This window comes from Rana temporaria, chromosome 5 (assembly GCF_905171775.1).
Source record: "Rana temporaria chromosome 5, aRanTem1.1, whole genome shotgun sequence".
In the NCBI taxonomy this organism is placed as follows: Eukaryota; Metazoa; Chordata; class Amphibia; order Anura; family Ranidae; genus Rana; species Rana temporaria.
In genome coordinates this window covers 367,313,693-367,332,928 of record NC_053493.1, presented here as the reverse complement: position 1 = coordinate 367,332,928, position 19,236 = coordinate 367,313,693, and the positions used below count along the sequence as shown (strand labels likewise).

General features: G+C 40.0%; 1 protein-coding gene across 1 annotated transcript in view; it reads left to right on the top strand.

Annotated features, from left to right (window-relative positions):
* SNX31 (sorting nexin 31) overlaps positions 1-19,236 on the top strand; it is a 63,207-nt gene that overhangs the window by 24,660 nt on the left and 19,311 nt on the right. The window contains exons 4-6 of the mRNA XM_040354789.1: positions 4,487-4,551; positions 7,763-7,873; positions 13,666-13,756. Of these exons, the coding sequence (XP_040210723.1) occupies positions 4,487-4,551; positions 7,763-7,873; positions 13,666-13,756 (267 nt within the window). The remainder of the gene's footprint in view (positions 1-4,486; positions 4,552-7,762; positions 7,874-13,665; positions 13,757-19,236) is intronic.

The window sequence follows — 19,236 nt, the reverse complement described above, 5'->3', positions numbered from 1 at the left end:
GCCTTGTTTTTCTTGGAAGGATGCAAGTGCAATATTTGGAGATTTTATGTGTGCAGTTTTAATAAATACTTTTACAGTACTTCACTATTACAAGCACTTATTTATTCTTACATGTGGAAAACACTGGTTTACCGAACACTGTTGGAATTGCGTAGGAGTCCTTGGAGAGTTTTACTAAGCTTTAATGCCAAGCATATGAATGCAAGGCACATTCTTGTGGTGAGTGCAAATCCTTAAGGGGACGGAGTCACAGAAACACAATTGGTGTGGTGGACGCATTATTTCAAGTTTTTTTGAGAAGATTGCATGTTTGTTTAAGTTTGAAGCACTTGGAAAAATACTACAATTTATGGACTTTTTTTTTTTATTCTTTCCACACTTTAGGTGTGGGTTTTGGATGACCACTTATGAACACTTGTTTAGAGATACTATATAATTTGTAGTATATATTTTCTATATTTTCTTTTTATTTTCATGTTTAATAATTTTTTGACACTTTTTTTTTTTTTCACGTGGTGATTTAGTTTATATTATTTACATTGAAAAAGTGTAAAAATCAGGCCTATTATACACTACTTAGCTCCACTTGGATAAATTACCTACACAAACCTTAGAGTAAAGGATAAAGATCTAAATCTTAAGTTAACTGCTAAATAAATAACAGACAACGTAAACAAAAGCAGCTGTTTAAAAAGAAAGACATATAAAACAAGCACTCTAGATAGAGCACAAACAGCGCTACTCTATAGGTAGTTTTATCACACACATCAAAAAAAGTCCAAAAATAAATGTTGAGCAAAAGATGAGAAATGTCCCAGAAGGAGTGTTGAAAAAGAAGAAAAATAGCAGTGTGCACCTTCCACCAAAAATCTTCCCAGTTCACCAGTAGTGACCACTCGCCCCGTCGGGGTTCAAACTCACCACAATGAAATATATGATACGCCTTTCAGTGAATCAAAACTTCATCAACCAATGGATCTCAGCAGACAACATCTATCATGGAGCCAGATGTATTAAGATACTTCAGGTAAAACGCATAAGAACAGAAGAGGCCACCATAGCGTAATTCAATCTTTAATTGGTGAAACCCTCAAGTCCCATTACATCAGGCTCCCCTTATACATTCAACGTACATTCAATAAAACAGTAATGAACATTTGAAAAAGTCACCAGATCCTCGTACGATAGGCGTCTGTGTCTCCTCCTCGCACCGCCGACAGCACGTCGGGCAGAACTACAGCTGCCTCGTCCCGCTTCAGTGGAGCGCGGGATCCTTCAAATGTGAGGTGTAGCGATCACCCTGACTAGTTTCGCCAGTATGTGGCTTCTACGGAGGGCGTGGCTACACAGCAGACTCGGTCCAATATAACACATCCCTCAGCTCAGCCACAACCAATCATAGGTCACCAGGGTGCAAAGGGTGCACGTCACGCCATGGTAATCTGTATCTAGACTGGTTCAGGCTACAAGCGGGGAAGAGGACCAAATATATGTACATCCGCACAGGTTACATGTTTACAAATCTGTATGTTAAACGCTCCATGCTATCAGCGCATAAAGCACATAATATAATATATTTCATTCAAAATCAGCCAGGTTGTTAAACAAAGACAAAGGTACTGGTTTAAAAAGCAAATAGATACAGTTAATGATAATGGGCTGGATATCCCAGCAGCCGCATTCAACATAACATACCTTGCAATTGCAAAATTCAATATTAACCACTTGAGACCCGCGCTATTGACAAAAGACGTCAACAGCGCGGCTCTCAGGTGCCAACTGGACGTCTTTGGACGTCATTTGAAAGCATTACCCACGCGCCACTGGGAGGCGCGCAGCGGGTAAACACTGTCCCGGCGCATCGCTCGGGAGCCGATGCGTGTACTTGGCGGCCGCGATGTCTGCCGGGTACACGCGATCGTCGGTAAGACAGCAGGGACGTGGAGCTCTGTGTGTGAACACAGAGCTCCACGTGTTGTCAGAGGAGAGGAGACCGATCTGTGTCTCTTGTACATAGAGCCACAGCATCGGTCACCTCCCCCAGTCACCCCCCTCCCCCCCACACAGTTAGAACACACCCAGGATACACATTTAACCCCTTCCTCACCCCCTAGTGTTAACCCCTTCACTGCCAGTCACATTTATACAGTAATTAGTCCATTTTTATAGCACTGCTCGCTGTATAAATGTGAATGGCGCCAAATTTGTGTCAAAAGTGTCCGATACGTCCGTCGCAATATCGCAGTCCCAATAAAAATCGCAGATCGACGCCATTACTAGTAAAAAAAAAAATAATAAAAAAACACATTCTGTCCCCTATTTTGTAGGCGCTATAACTTTTGCGCAAACCAGTCGCTTTTTGCGTTTTTTTTTTTACAAAAATACGTCGAAAAATACGTATCGGCCTTAACTGAGAAAAAAAATATTTAAAAAAAATAAATAAATAAATTGGGATATTTATTATAGCAACAAGTAAAAAATATATATATATTTTTTTTAAATTGTCGCTCTTTTTTTGTTTATAGCGCAAAAAATAAAAACCGCAGAGGTGATCAAATACCACCAAAATAAAGCTCTATTTGTGAGGAAAAAAGGACAATTAATTTTGTTTGGGAGCCACGTCGCACGACCGCACAAATGTCAGTTAAAGCGACGCAGTGCCGTAAGCTGAAGGGGGTTTATGTGCCCAGTAAGCAAGTGGTTAAAATTGATCATAGAGAAAATTACCCATAAATATCTGTTATAATACAGTATTCATATATTCATCTAATAAAAGCATAGATAATTATATATTTATTTATAAATAAATAAATAAATCGAAGATAATATAGGAATATATTGGATATAAAAATCAATAAAATTAATTAAATACCAATAACACAATATTCTAAAAATCACTGATAAAACAATTCAGGTGTAATTCTACGTTTAACCCCTTAGGGCACAAAGTATCCACAGAAAGTCAACACCCCAGAATTTTAAACCTCTGGGATCTTTATTATGAAATCGCTTGAAATGGAGAGAGACATTATGGTCTTTATAACCCAGGAGAATATTTGCAATGTGTTCTCCTACCCTGACCTTCAACTGTCGTTTAGTTCGACCTATATATATCAAGCCACACGGGCACTAAAGAGCATAAACGACATAGGATGTATTACAAGTAATGAATTCTTTGACCATGAATTCCTTATTGTTTGACGTAGAACGGAATTTTTCAACCACCCTCCGTGGTCGATCCGCCTCTTTACAGGCTCTGCATTTTCTACAGGAGGGTCCAGCACCTTACAAACAACTTTATCCGCAAAGCTAGAGGCCCTCCGATATACAAATCCTGGTTTGGTTGGTAGCACTACAGATAAAGTTATATCCATCAAAAGGATATGCCAATGGTTGAAGAAAATTGCTTCAACCTCCCTATATTGTGAATGGAACCCTGAGAAAAAGTTCCGCTCACGACCGGCATCATTTACCGGACGGTTATTTTCACCCAATAGATTTTCTCTAGGTATAGAGGCTAAATCAGAGATTATAGAGGTAAGTGATTCTTCTCTCTACCCTTTTTCAATGAACTTATTCGTCACAACTTCAGCTTGTAGCAAAAAATCGCTGACTTCCGAGCAATTTCTTCTAACCCTAGTTAGCTGGCCTTTGGGAATATTCCGCAGCCACATTGGATGGTGTCCACTGCTCATAGGCAGGTAACTGTTGGAATCTGTTGGTTTGAAGAATACTTTAGTTCCCAACCTATTTCCCGTTCTAAAGATGTCAACGTCCAGGAAATGTATGTTATTCAAACTGAATTCGCTGATCAGCTTGATGTTATTTCCGTTGTCATTTAATTCTTCCAAAAACAGTAATAATGAATCTGAGCTTCCCTCCCAGATGAAAAACAGGTCATCTATATATCTTTTATAGAGTAATAGCTGAGGTCTAACTTTAGAAAAAATGGTTTTATCCTCCCACTGTCTTTTTGGGACAGAGACGGATTTTTTGCCTGTAGAAAATGCAGAGCCTGTAAAGAGGCGGATTTTAACGCTATAGCGCCTGCAATAGATGTAGTTCCTATTTGGCCACAATGCATTTTTCCTGATTGAGGTATTTTATGGAACAAATGCTTTATGGCCACTAGGTGGCACTGACAATATAGGAATTATAGGAACTAAATATATTGGAGGAAATATGGTACAGCAAGTTTCATTCTAAATGTGCGGATCTTTGTCACATCCACACTACGAATGTTTTTTATACATGGACCCCTTTTGTGTCTTTGAAAAAAGACTGCGTATTGACGAATGATTAGTAGGGATGAGTTGAAAGCATTTTACATTTTCTTAAAATGAATTTTAAGGGTTGCAATGGGCATGTGTGTGTGTGTGTGTGTATGTATGTATGTATGTATGTATGTATATATGTATGTGTATGTGTGTGTGTGTGTGTGTGTGTGTGTATATATATATAATCTCATTTAACATTTCTTCTATAGTTGTTTCAGATCCTGTTGTTTCGAACAGTGAGATATTCATGGACTTTTTGAAGAAACTTCAATTGGTAAGCAGTTTTAGCGTTGCGTACTTTTTTTTTTTTTTTTTTTTCCAGCATTCTCTGCAAGATGATCGCCATGCAGTTAAAATGGAGTTGGAATTGTCCTTTCTAAACAACTTATTTTTATAGATATCATTTTATTGTTATTTTTTCACTTGTACAGGACAAGAATATAACAAATTAACACAGACGCGTGTCGTATAGAAAGGGAGATGTTCAATACCCATAAGGCTTCATTTCCATGGATGTTTTTACAGCCACTTTTCTGAGCGTTTTTTGCAGCTTAAAAACGTCTCTCCATGTTAGTCTATGGCCTCATGCCCACCATGACGTTTTTGAGCTGTAGATGGCTGAGCTGTTTTTAGGCTGCTCAAAAACGCTCCAGCTCAAAAAAAAAAAAAATTCTAAAAATAAATAAAAAAAATAACATGGACAGGCGTTTTTAAGCTGTAAAAAAGGCTAAAGAAAGTGGCTGTAAAAACGTCCATGGAAATGAAGCCTTATAGTATATAAGTTTAAGGCACAGCTAGGAGGATAATGGCTTAAAATGATACTAAAATATAAAATTGTGTTTTTAATTTTATATTAAACATGTCATACTTGCCTGCTCTATGCAATGGTTTTGCACAGAGCAACCCCAATCCTCCTCTTTTTGGGTTCTGGCTCCTCCCTCCTGCTCTGTGTCTCAATACTAAGCTGCTTGCTATGGGGGCACTGGTGCGTGCTCACTCCCAAGCACTCTGTGTCCATAAATGCAGAGCGTGGCTCAGCCCTGCTCCCTCAATGTCTGTAATTGACAGCACTGGAAGCCAGCCAAAGGCTCACGGTGATGTTGAAAAGAGCTGGGCGAGCCGCTGCTCTCTTGCACATTACTGAATTGAGATTGGGCTCAGGGCAGGGGTGTCGGCAGGGCCGGGCTTGGGGGGCCTAAGCCCCGAATGGGTACCCGAAAAGCCAGAGTCTATGGAATGCTGCATTGAGGCAGTAATTGCTGCAAAAGGGGCCCAAACTAACTACTGAGTACATATGCATGCTTATACTTTTTCATAGGTCTGATATTGTTCTATGTACAATCCTTGTTTTATTGATTGCATGTAATATTCAAATTTTCTCTAGAATTGTGGTTTTGGGGTTTTCATGAGCTGTAAGCCATAATCCTCACAATTATGACAAATCACGGCTTGAACTATCTTGCTTTGCATGTAATGAGTCTATCTCATATATTGGTTTCACATTTTAAGTTGCATTAGTGAAACAAATGAACTTTTACACGTTATTCAAATTTTTTGAGTTTCACCTGTATATCTTTATTTACATGATCAGAGGAGGGACATAACCTAATAAGCGATAAACACAGTGCTGCAGTAAAAATTCCCATCACTGAAAGATGACCCTGCACTGGACCACCCCTACTGGATACCTGTCTCCATGTTTACAGCCCATCTGGTAGAAACCATTGACATCACCATTGGCCTGCAATGAAAGCAGAAATGTTTGTTTTCTTAATGGCTCACTTATTAAAGCGGAGGTCAGCTGATATTTATTTGATTTTTTTTTTTTTTTTTTTTTTTTAAAAGCCAGCGGCTACAAATACTGCAGCTGCTGACTTTTATATGGTCACTTGCCTGTCCCGCGCGCGCGTGATGTCGGCACCCGATGCGTACCTCGGTCCTCGGATGCTGTCGCCGATATCTTCTCTAAGGGAATCGGGAAATGAAGCCTTGCGGCTTCACTTTCCGCCTCCCTCCTGCACATGCACGAGTCGCGCTGTGCAATCGAAATGGTCCCTCCTGTCTTCTATCTCCCAGAAGACAGCGGAGGGACAGCAAGTGGTGTAGATTATCCGCACATTCTGCGGATATCTATGCTCGGAAGTGGGTACAAATACCTGTATTATACAGGTATCTGCACCTCCCTCCCCCCTGAAAGGTGCCAAATGTGACACCGGACGAAGAGAGAGGGTTTCGAAAAGCAGTGGTTCACTTTCTTGTGTGAACCTCCGCTTTAAGTCAGCCTTTATGGCCATGTTCTAGGTTGGGCTCATGTTTTGGATGTAAAATTAAACCTGGTCAGAGTCCACAGCACTCCACCCCAAAACGGATCCCCCTACTAAATTTTGGTTCACTTTCTGGTAGGCTCCTGTGTGTGGTAGTTCTCAATGGAGCGCAAGTGCAGTGGCATCAGCTCACCGCAATTGTAACCATTGATACGTCTACCAGATCTGTACCAAAGTCCTCTACTTCAGTTCAGATTGGGGCTGCAGGAATAGTCTACAGGAGCCTGGGCATTGCACCCTTGATCTACTGAATGCAGTTGCAATGCGTTGCAAGCTTCAATGTAAAAAAATTAATAAATGCACATTTTGTTTAAAGTGGTAGTAAACTCTGTACTATCACTTGTACCTACAGGCCAGCCTATAATAAGGCTTACCTGTAGGTACTGTGAATATCTCCCAAACTTGTTTAGGAGATATTCAGAGTGCATGCAGCTGTTGGCATCACCGGCGCATTAGCTCTGAAGATCTGGCTTGCAGTGCCGGACTGTCGGAGCCCCTGCCACTCATGTAGCCAGAGGCAGCGAACCCAGAAGGAAGACCATAGAAAGGTGTCGGCAGTCTCGGCGGTGACATTGCGGCGCTGGAGGGCTTCGTTCTAAGGTAAGCCTATCATAATGTGTTAGTGTGGCTGCGTTTTTTTATCTTATTTCGTTTTTTTTTACAAAAGGTGTAATATGATTTTAAATAATCATTGTGCTGTATTTTGTATGGTCAATATTTTATCAATATGTAACGATAAGTACAAAGAAATGCCGCTCAGAATGTTTAATAAAAGAATAAAAAGAAAGGGGTCTGTGTGTATACATGTTTCTTGCATTATCACATCAATTTGAAAGAATAAGCAGAATACCTAGTAAATGTGTGCATTATCACTATAATAATAATAATAATAATAATAATAATAATAATAATAATAATAATAATAATGTTGGGCTTATTCAGTAAAGCAGTGCAAAGAAACTGGTGTGGTCAGTGCCGATTTAGGAAGCATTCTGTGTAAAATATATATATATATTTTTTAACACTTGTTGCATTCTTCCGTCTCTGGATGACACACCATACCTGCACTGTCCTGTATTTGTTGTACTTTTTATGAATTTTGTATTTAAAGGAGAAAAAATAAATATTTTGAACTCCTTCTTTTTTTTTTTTTTTTTTCAGGGAACTTTTAATATCCCCAAAGTGCTGTTGATTCTCAAGGTCTACTTGCCCAATGGAAGGCAAGTCCAAGTGGATGGTCAGTCATCTGATACTGCTGAGAGAGTGCTGGAGGTAATTGCCTGTATGTAGGTTGCCTATACAGTTGTATCACACTATGCAAACTGTCTTGGCTTTTGTGTACATAATATATCAAAATGAGACTTTGAACCAAATGTAAGTTGACAGGAAACTTTTCTGTTTTGTATATCGTCAATGGTTCCTCATATTTTGCACCTTTCTTGGTTGTAAACTGATCGAGTCCTTCTTTTTTTCTTTTTTTTTTTTTATCTACCGCTTGCTTTTCAAGGCACAATACAGGTCATCTGAATATCATGTTTACTTAACTGTCATTGACCCTGATACCAGATTACACAATGGTTTTATTACCTGAGAATCAAGTTAAGCGTGTTCTTTGAATGCTTGCAATGCCACACGGAAGGTATAGGTTTAAAAATTAAAAAATACTCTGAATTCTAATGTTTAGTATGGGGAAAGCATGATCCATGTGTTGTGAACCCTCTTGTGCTCAGATTGCAAAATAACATCTCAAATTCCGACCTCCTCCCTTTTTTTTTTTTTTTTTTTTTTTTAGCTTATTTTTACGCTTGTCGTTTTCATCATTGACTTCTGACCTTAAATGTCTTCTCTTCTACAATGTATATTGCGTTAATTAAAAAATAAAAAATAAAACTGTTCTCAAGAGATAACTGTTGAAGAGACTCGATCTCCAAACCTTTTAATTTCAATCTTTATTTACCGTATGCAGTGTAAAATCATTAGGGAAGTTGCACGTTGTAATAAACAACTCCTGAACCAGCCAGATGGGCTCCAAACACTACATATAAAAATATCTTCATATAACAAAGTGATCTGAAGCCTTAGGGACAGCAGTTTTGGGTCATCCCCACCCTTCCTCAAGTTTAAATGTTCACATTATGAAATATGGTTTCAGTTCATTGTGTTATATGAAGATATATACAAGTGGTATGCAGTGCTTAATTATCAATAAATTAATATAAGAAGTCCCATGTGACCTAGATGTCAGAAAGTAGAACCAGCGTCGGTGTGATAAAATAAATCCACACCTCATCTCCTTATTACCAAAGGGAATGGACCCTCATATTATAAAGTGGTCAATAGCATCTTGTAGTACCCAATAACGGACCTCTGCCAAAGGAACTGCACTCCACATCACATGGATAGCTCCAGATGAAGCGTCAGAGGCGGTGTTTATAATTAATGGACAACCACAAATCCTCTACAGTGACCAACAACTAAATCTGCATCTTCATCCAAGCCTGATAATAAAAAACTCACAGGGCATAAAAAAAAATACCATAGTGCAGTAGGTTATAAAAACTTACTGCTCACTTTATTATATACAAATGCTTACTCGCATGTAAACAGTCTAAAATGCGCATCCGCATCAAATTCCAAGATGGCTGCATCATTCATCTTGCTTGCATCATGCGTTGGGTCCCACCTTGCGCATTTCGGCATACATTGGTGCACAGTGGTGTAGTGAGTAGCACTTTTGCCTAGCAGCAAAAGGGTTGCTGGTTCGAATCCCAACCACGACACCATCTGCCTGGAGTTTGCATGTTCTCCCTGTGCCTGCGTGGGTTTCCTCCCACACTCCAAAGACATGCTGGTAGGTAAATTGGATCCTGTCCAAATCGGCCCAATATATATATGTGTGTGTGTGTGTGTGTGTGTGTATGTATATGTAATATATATATATATAACTGTATGTATATGTAATATATATATATATATATAAATGACCGCACCAGCCAAGCAGCAGGCTGGAAAAAGCACCCAGAGGCGATTCAGTTTGCATGAGTAGCGCTATACAAGTCATTCATTCATTCATTGATGTCCTTTTAAATTAAGATATGTTTGAACTAAAAGAAAAATGTCCTTTTTTTGCACTTTGCTCCCAGTTAATTTTTGGTTCTAGAATAAATTGATACGCAAATCTATACTGATGTGGTCTGGGTAATGTGTTGGAAATGAAAAGATTCCACATTGTTTGATAGAAATGAAAATTATCAACCCACAGAGGGCTGAATTATGACACCCCAAAAAATGTAACTGAAAAAATTATGCAGCAGGCTAGTCCATTTTGCTGTAATTTTTCATTGCAGCAACTCAAAATGGTACTCAGTAGTTTGTATGGCCCCAAAGTGCTTGAATGCATTACTGACCATGTCGGGGCATGCTCCTAATGAGACGACAAATGGTGTCCTGGGGTATTTCCTCCCAGATCTGGACCAGGGAATCGCTAAGCTCATGAACAGACTGAGGTGCAACCTGGCGGTGTCAGATCCACCAAAACATAATGTCCCAGAGGTGTGGGGGCCATTCATTGGTATCAATTCCTTCATCCTCCAGGAACTGGATGCATGCTCTCGCCACATGTGGCCGGGCATTGTCATGCACCAGGAGGAACCCAGGACCCACTGCACCAGCGTAGGGTCTGACAATGGGTCCAAGGATTTCATCCCAAAACTTAATGGCAGTCAAGGTGCCATTGTCTAGCCTGTAGAGGTCTGCGTGTCCCTTCATGGATATGCCTCACCAGACCATGACTGACCCACCACCAAACCGGTCATGCTGAACGATATTACAGGCAGCATAAAGTTCTCCGCGGCTTCTCCAGACCCATTCACGTCTGTCACATATGCTCAGGGTGAACCTGCTCTCAAACAAAGTAATATACAAAAAAAAAACACCACAAACTCCTGCGCACGGGTGGATTGTCCAACAATTATTCAATAATCCGCATGGAAAATTCCACAAATGTCAAAAATAGTAACCGTGGCCTTGCTGCCTTTCATGGATGGGGAATATCCTAGCAGAGAACAAAAAGAAGAAAAAGAAAGGCGCACCAGCCTAGTGTGTTACCGTTGACAATTTATTAAAATGAAATGATAATAAAAAACTACTCACAAGAGAATTGATATGATAGGCTTGTCAACAACGATGTGATAGATACCCCTCGAACCACACTCCAGAATAGGGGGGATAGAGGTGTGTCACTGCCGGCTGCCGCGTTTCGAGGCAACAAGGACCACTTCTTTAGAGCCCAGCAGCCGGCAGTGACACACCTCTATCCCCCTATTCTGGAGTGTGGTTCGAGGGGTATCTATCAAATCGTTGTTGACAAGCCTATCATATCAATTCTCTTGTAAGTAGTTTTTTATTATCATTTCATTTTAATAAATTGTCAACGGTAACACACTAGGCTGGTCCGCCTTTCTTTTTCTTCTTTTTGAACCTGCTCTCATCTGTGAAAAGCACATGGCCCCAGTGGTGAACCTGCTAATTCTGGTGTTCAATGGTAAATGCCAATCAAGCTCCATGGCAGTGTTAATTTCGTCGACTAAAACATTTTAGCCGACTAAATGAATACTATTTTAGTCTACTAAAATATGACTAAATCTAAAACTATTGAGATGACAAAAAAAAAAAAAAATGCAGTTTTAAAGTCCCATTTTAGACTTTTGACTAAAATTGCATTTTAGTCAAAAGACTACAACTAAATTTGAAATTTGACTTCAAAATTAACACTGGTTTGTAGTGCATGTTCATACCTCAATACCATAAATAATAACATATTCGATTTTTTCACTCCAGCAGTATATAATGAGTTTGGAAATTGTAGAGAAATGTTTATTGAATGCATTACAATTTAATTACGCTCATTCGATTTTAGACGACTAAAATTCGTTTTTGTCGACTCAAATGTACTGATGATTTAGTGGACTAAATACAACTAAAACAATTGCAGAAGACTAAAATGGGACTAAAACTAAAATTCCATTTTAGTCCTAAGACTAAAACAAAATCGAAATTTGCTGCCAAAATTAACACTGCTCCACAGTCCCTGGCAGTGAGCAAAGGGTCCAGTAGAGGATGTCAGGCCATGAGGCCACCCTCATGAAGTCTGTTTCTGATTGGTGTAAATGTCAAAACTGTGGCCTGCTGGAGGTAATTTTTGTAGGGTTCTGGCAGTGTTCATCCTGTTCCTCCTTGTACAAAGGAGCAGATACAGGTCCTGCTGATGAGTTAAGGACTTTCTACGGCCCTGTCCAGCTCTCTTAGAGTAACTGCCTGTCTCCTGGAATCTCCTCCATGCTCTTGAGACCTTCTGGCAATGACACGTATTGATGTGCCATCCTGGAGGATTTGGGCTGCCTTTGCAACCTTTATAACAGTGGTCATCAACCCTGTCCTCAGGGCCCACTAACGGGCCAGGTTTGCAAGATAACTGAAATACATCACACTTGATATCATTTGCTGCTCAGTGATTGCAGTATTCTAGTCTGAATCTCCCCAAGGTAATACATAAAACCTTGCCTGTTAGTGGGCCCTGAGGACAGGGTTGATGACCACTGCTCAATAAGGTCCAGGCATTGCCTCATGCTACCTGTAGTGACGCTGAACCTAGCCAAATGCAAAACTAGTGGAAAAACAGAAAGAATGAGTATTTTTAGGGTGTCTCTGAATTCAGCCCTCTGTAGGTTGACTATGATTTTAATTCCCATCAAACGATGTGGCATCCATTTCGTTCCTAACACATCACCCAGTACATATCAGTATAGATATCAGCATGATTTTTTTTTCCCATTTAAGATCTGATGTGTTTTCAAAGTGTTCCATTATTATTATTATGATTTATTATACACAATTTATATACTGCCAACAGTTTGCGCAGCGCTTTACAATGTAGAGGGGTAACGGCACACTTTCAGTACAGTTCAATACTGAAGGTACAGGAGGGCCCTGCTCATAAAGCTTACATTCTAAAGGGGGTTGTGGTACAAAAGGTAATGGCTGCAGAGACTGATTTGATAGGGGTGGCTCTGGGACAGTTTTTAGGTGGGTGTGGGATAGGCTTCCCTGAATAAATGAGTTTTCAGGGATCTCCGCAAGGTGGACAGGGTAGGGGCTGATCGGACATGGGAGTTCCAGAGAATGGGAGGGGCTCTGGAGAAGTCCTGAAGGCGAGCATGGGAGGAAGTAACAAAAAAAGCTAGAGAGCAGGAGGAGCAGATTGGGCGATTTGAGCAATGTCTGTCTGCAGATGATGGTGATGTAGATGGGGGCGATGTTGTGAATGGCCTTGTATGTTGTGGTTAGCTTTTTGACTTTTATACAGTGGGGTAAGGGAAGCCAGAGAAGGGATTGGCAGAGAGAAGAAGCAGTCGCGGATTGGTTAGTGAGGTGTATTAGTCTAGTCCTTTACATTTTTTGGTGCACACACTGTATATTGGTGTTCTTACGGGGTTAAGAATACATGTATGGTTCTCATGCTGAACTGCTTCCACCTTCCTACAAGCATAATGTGAAAGCAAAAACATCTTGAAGTATGTCAGAAGAAAGTAAACTGCAGGTCAGACGCACCCACAGTCAACTCTGAATGTTCTCGGAAGCCTTTCAAACTGGCATCACAAGCATGATGCAATTCTGTTTTGTCCATTAGGACACAAGTCTGCAAGATTATACTAATTTAAGCATAACTTATCGAATTCATATGGCTGGCTGTCTTTGCAGAACTCGGTCCATTTGGCTGGAGAACAGTGATTACAGTGTTGTACATCACCACGTTCTTGACAGTCAGAATTTTTTGTGTGACTGTGTGTATGCAGCACACATCATAAAATTCACGGTTTTCTTGTCGGAATTTCCGATCGTGTGTACGCGGCATTCGAGTCGGATCCCTGTATATGTGGATGGCATAAAGAGGCCATAATGTGTAATTAACATTTGATTTAAAATAAATGATTGTCTGTTTCTTTACTATTTTTAATGGGGTTATAATGTACACAACTACAGTATATCTTATTTGTATATTCCAGGCTGCTTTGTACAAACTGGGAGTGTCCAGGGAATTGAAGGAATATTTTAGTCTGTTTATTACACACAAAGAGAACAATGGCCCATTCACTGGTAAGCATTATTGACAAGCTGTTAGAATTTCAAATTTTCCTCAGAATTTATATTCTTGTATCTTCTATACTGCAAACACACCTAAATGTTCTTATTAGTGTGTGTGTGTGTGTGTGTGTGTGTGTGTGTGTGTATGTGTGTATATGTATATATATGTATATATATATATATATATATATATATATATATATATATATATATATATATATATATATATATATATATATATATATATATATATATATATTATGTGTATGTGTGTGTGTGTATATATATATATATATATATATATATATATATATACATGCATACACATATATGTGTGTGTGTGTGTGTGTATATATATATATATATATATATATATATATATATATAAAAATTTTAAACCATGAAATCAAATATCGAACTTTAAAAAAAAAAGAAGAAACTTAAACCTCAAACCACACCCAAACACTTCAAATGCAAAGGAGGCCTAGATAATAGTATGTTGCCAACATCTCCTATACTGCCACCAAATATTTTGTAGTCTCCAATGGGACTTTTAAGGGAACCAATTCTTGCTGTATACATTTTAAAATGGACAATTTAATGCCTTTTATTTATACGACATAAAACAAAGGGTGGCAGAGAGAATTATATAACCTCTATTATAGTACAACATTACATTAAAGCAGACCCCATTTTATCAACCCGGGCAGGGCTGCATTTGTAAACAAAATTGTAAATCCTCAGTTTTAGTCCCCCATCTGGGTTGATCCAACGTATTTAAAAAATTTATCCATCTTCTTCAGGGGTAAGTAAATGCCAATCTAGAATATAATCAAGACAGCATATCAACAAATTAGTAGGCCGTGTACACACCAGCAAACATGTACGATGAAACCGGTCCGCCGGACCGTTTTCACCGTACATGTCTGCCCGGGGCTTTTTGTACGATGGCTGTACTAACCGTCATACAGAAAGCCGCGCGTAAACAATACGCGGGGCGTGTCCGCGGTGTTACCGCGTCGATGCGACAATGACGCGGGCGGGCCTGCCAGTTAAATGCTTCCACGCATGTGTCGAAGTCATTCGACGCATGCGAGGGATGGCGGGCGCTCGGACATGTACGGTAGGTCTGTACAGACGACCGAACATGTCCGAGCGGGCAGGATTCCAGCGGACTATTTTAAAACAAGACCAGGAATATTTGTCCGCTGGGAAAAGGCCCGGCGGGCAAATGTTTGCTGGAATCCTGCACGCTCGGGCCTACACACGACCGAACATGTCTGCTGAAACTGTCCCGCAGACCAGTTTCAGCAGACATGTTTGGTCGTCTGTACGGGGCCGTATACAAACCAAATGTAAAACACAAATGCTGTTTTGCACTTACATGTCCGTTTTACAAACATACTTATGACCACAACATGGTAAAATCCAAATTCCTTAAATGGGTACTATCAAACCTAAAATGCCATGCCCAGCTTATAAAAAGAAAAAAAAGTGCCTTCATAGGGCCAACTAAGTTGCAATTACTTAAAATTATGGCCTGTATTTCAAATGTTGCTCATTGTTGAGATCAAGGTAGTTAACTCGTCCTGCCTTTTATGTTTGAGTACCCTTGAATGATGCTATAACATGGCTTATTATGTAATGATTTGCCTGTTCAACCTCTTGTCATTTCATTTTGAAAACTCAAATATATTGAAATGAAAATTATAGCTTGTAGTAATGGAACTCCTTTTTGAAGTCTACTGAAAGTAAATCCTAATGGGCAATCTGTAAAACCAATGAACAGCCCTTGGGGGGGGGAAAGAGATTATATTATATATATACGGTATATATAATATATATATTGTTTGCGGATTGGGCGGGAGTGGGTGAGACATCACAGATTTACAAATGTCTAACCCCCATGATTATGCTGACATATGGCATCACCCAGTTAAGTCTCAATATATGGACTGGAAATTCTCTGACACAGCTCACTGAAGCTCAGCGAAGCATATTACCAGCTGCTAGGTATGATAAGGGAACACTTCAAATCATTGCACTGTCTGCCCTGTTTGCATCTTACCTGTCAGAGGCTTCTAGACATCTAGGCTGGGAAGTCACTTATACAGCTCATCGAAATACACTACCAGCTCCCATAAATAGTAATGGGACACTTCAAGTCTCTGTATTATCTGCACTATAATCTCTTTTTTACATACCAGGTGCCTACTCCTTCAGTATGATTCTTTGCTATACCCTAACACCCAGGTTGATCGGAATTTAATACCACATTTGGATTCTACAGTAAAAGTATGGACTCCCTAGACTTTCCTATCCTGATCCCCATTCTCTGTGTTGCATTTTCATGTGCTTCATGTGTGTCTCTCCCCCCCCCTGCTGGTCAATCTGGGATATTGCCCACAGGTTCATACCCATCATTTGCTCTCATGCAATTACCATGATGATGTTGTTTACTTTACAGGCCATGTTCTTTAACCTTAATAATGTTATATGTTGTTGTTCTACGTTGCTAACTGGCATGCACTAATTTGATGATTCTTTGCAGTTTAAATTGCCTTCTTTGACCGGGTGCGTCCACCGTCGCTGGATTGACCCCACCCCTGCCTCGGTCCTCGCCTAGACTTCCATCACTGATGGTCTGGCTAGGCCTGACGCCGGAAAAGGACTTTTTTTTCTTGTTGTCCTTCATATTGTTTTTCTCGTTTATTTCTTTTTCTTCATTGATACTTTATTCATCCAGGCTAGATGGGTCTCCACCTGTCATGATATTCCTGGATGGCACCACGAGTGCTATCTCCTATTATTCTCTATTTAAAAAGTTGAATGTGTTTCTTACGAGCATAGAGTATAAGTATTTTTGTTCCTCCTCACCTATAGGTATACGCAACCAACATGTTTTATATATTTTTGCTTTCTACAAACCAATGTGTGCAACAATTACACTAACTCCATATAAACACTTCTTGGGTTTACTTTGCCTACGGCACACCAATAGAAAGACTGATTCAATACATGTCTACTTGACACAATCTGAAATATTTCTATACCGGCAGATTCTTAACTTATCTGTTGTTCTGCTGATAGTCTACTTTAAATCCAGTCATGGGTCTTAGATTTCTCTCACACAATACTAATGGGTTTAATTCCCCCAACAAATGCAAAAAGGCTTTTCAACAATACAAAAAGCTAGGGGCTGACATTATTCTTCTCCAGGAGACTCACTTTGCATCCTCTAATCACCCCAAATATTTTCACAAATCCTACAATCAGACATATTTTACCACATATAATAACAAAACTAGGGGCGTCGCCATTTTTATTCGCAACTCAATAATCTTTGATATACAGCACGTATTTAGAGATCCTGAGAGTAGATTTATCATACTCAAAGGAACTATCAATAACAGGGAGATCACCATAGCATCTGTTTACGCCCCGAATGATACACACACATCCTTTTTTCTCAATTTTTTTGAGACCCTAGATAGATACCACTCACCCCACATATTGATAGGTGGAGATTTTAATCTGGCTGCTCACCCATTCCTCGATAGGAGTAATGTATCCCCACATACGAAATCATTTTCTAAAACCATTAATCGTCTGATTAACAAAACACAACTACTAGACACCTGGAGAGCTCATAACACTGGTATCAGGGCCTATACCCATTATTCACACCCGCACGACTGGTACGCCAGGCTTGACTACCTATTCTCTACCCCCATTCTCCTTGCCAATTCTACACAGGCTCAAATTCATCCCTGCCCATGGTCAGATCATAATATCTGTACTTTCACCACCTCATATATTGGCTTAGCCCCCTCCCCATTCAACTGGCGCCTCAATGACTCTCTTCTAACCAACTCCTCTTGCAAGTCTACTATTTCCACACACATAGAAAACTATTTCTCAGACAACATCAATGATGAAACCCCACCCACCTCAATATGGGTCGCTCATAAAGCGGTCCTGCGAGGCCATATTATTAGTTTAGCAGCATCGAAAAACAAAGAAAGACAGGCAGACATTAAACGTCTTACCAATGAACTCCACCATCTATACATTAAATTACATCACAATGTTAATCCTATTATCACTCAACAAATACAAGATAAACGAAAATCCCTAGATTTACTCCTCTCCGCCAATGTAGAAAAATCGCTTAGATTTTCCAAAGCTAAATATATGCTACATTGTAACTCTCACTCAGCAATGTTCGCAAGGAAACTCAAAGAAGACCGTAATCCCACCCATACATATAAACTTAGAAACAATAATGGTAACTTAATCTCCCACCCGCAAAAAGTAATGGAAATATTCACCTCCTTTTATAGGGACCTTATGTCAGATCCCAACACTCCCCCTGGTTTAGCCGCCAAATCATGGCTGGACAGCCTCAATCTCCCTTCCCTAAAACAAGAAAGCTTAGACTCTCTCAATTCCCCATGTACTGTTGAGGAAGTCACGTCTATCATTAAATCTCTTAAATCCTCTACAGCGCCTGGCCCTGATGGTTACACTTCCTTGTACTATAAAAAATACGCCCCCCTTCTTGCCCCTCATTTAAAAAACCTATTCAATCACATACTAGAAGGTAACTCCTTCCCAAAGGAAATGCTATTGGCCAACCTTTCCCTTATCCCCAAACCCAATAAGGACCATTCACTCCCTCAAAATTTCCGACCAATTTCGGTCCTAAATAATGATCTCAAGATCTTTGGCAGAATCCTGGCAGATAGACTTGCTAGGGTGATTTCCCCATTAGTGCACATAGACCAATCGGGTTTCATCCCCAATAGGCAGATCACAGATAATATTAGGCTTGTTACCAACATTATCCAGGATGCAAATCTTCATGCTCGCCAAACATGTCTCCTTAGCCTTGATATTCACAAGGCGTTCGACAGCGTCAGCTGGACTTATCTAAATTATTTACTACCCAGATTTGGAATCTCTGGAGCATTTTTGCAGGGGTTTAACGCTCTTTATAGCTCCCCACAAACACGCATCCGTTTACCTGGTATCAACTCTGACTTCTTCCCCTTGGGCAGAGGAACAAGACAGGGCTGCCCATTATCCCCACTCCTCTTCGCCCTAGCTATGGAGCCACTTGCCCAAGCTATTAGAGCTAACCCAGACATAAAGGGCTATTCTAAAGAGCATCAGGAATATAAAATTAGTCTGTATGCTGACGATGCACTGATATATATTACAAATCCCCATACCTCCCTACCCATACTACTTAAAGTTCTAGAACTCTTCCACAAAGTATCCGGACTCAAAATCAATCTAAGCAAGTGCTCCGCTCTACCTATCAACATCCCCCCAGACTCACTCACTCTTCTCCAAACCAATTTCCCCTTCACATGGATTTCATCCTCAATCAAATATTTAGGTGTCAACATCACCCCACTTCATAATGGTCTCTTTAAGGCCAACTACACCCCCTTGTTCGCACGCATTACCACCCTCCTGAATGCCTG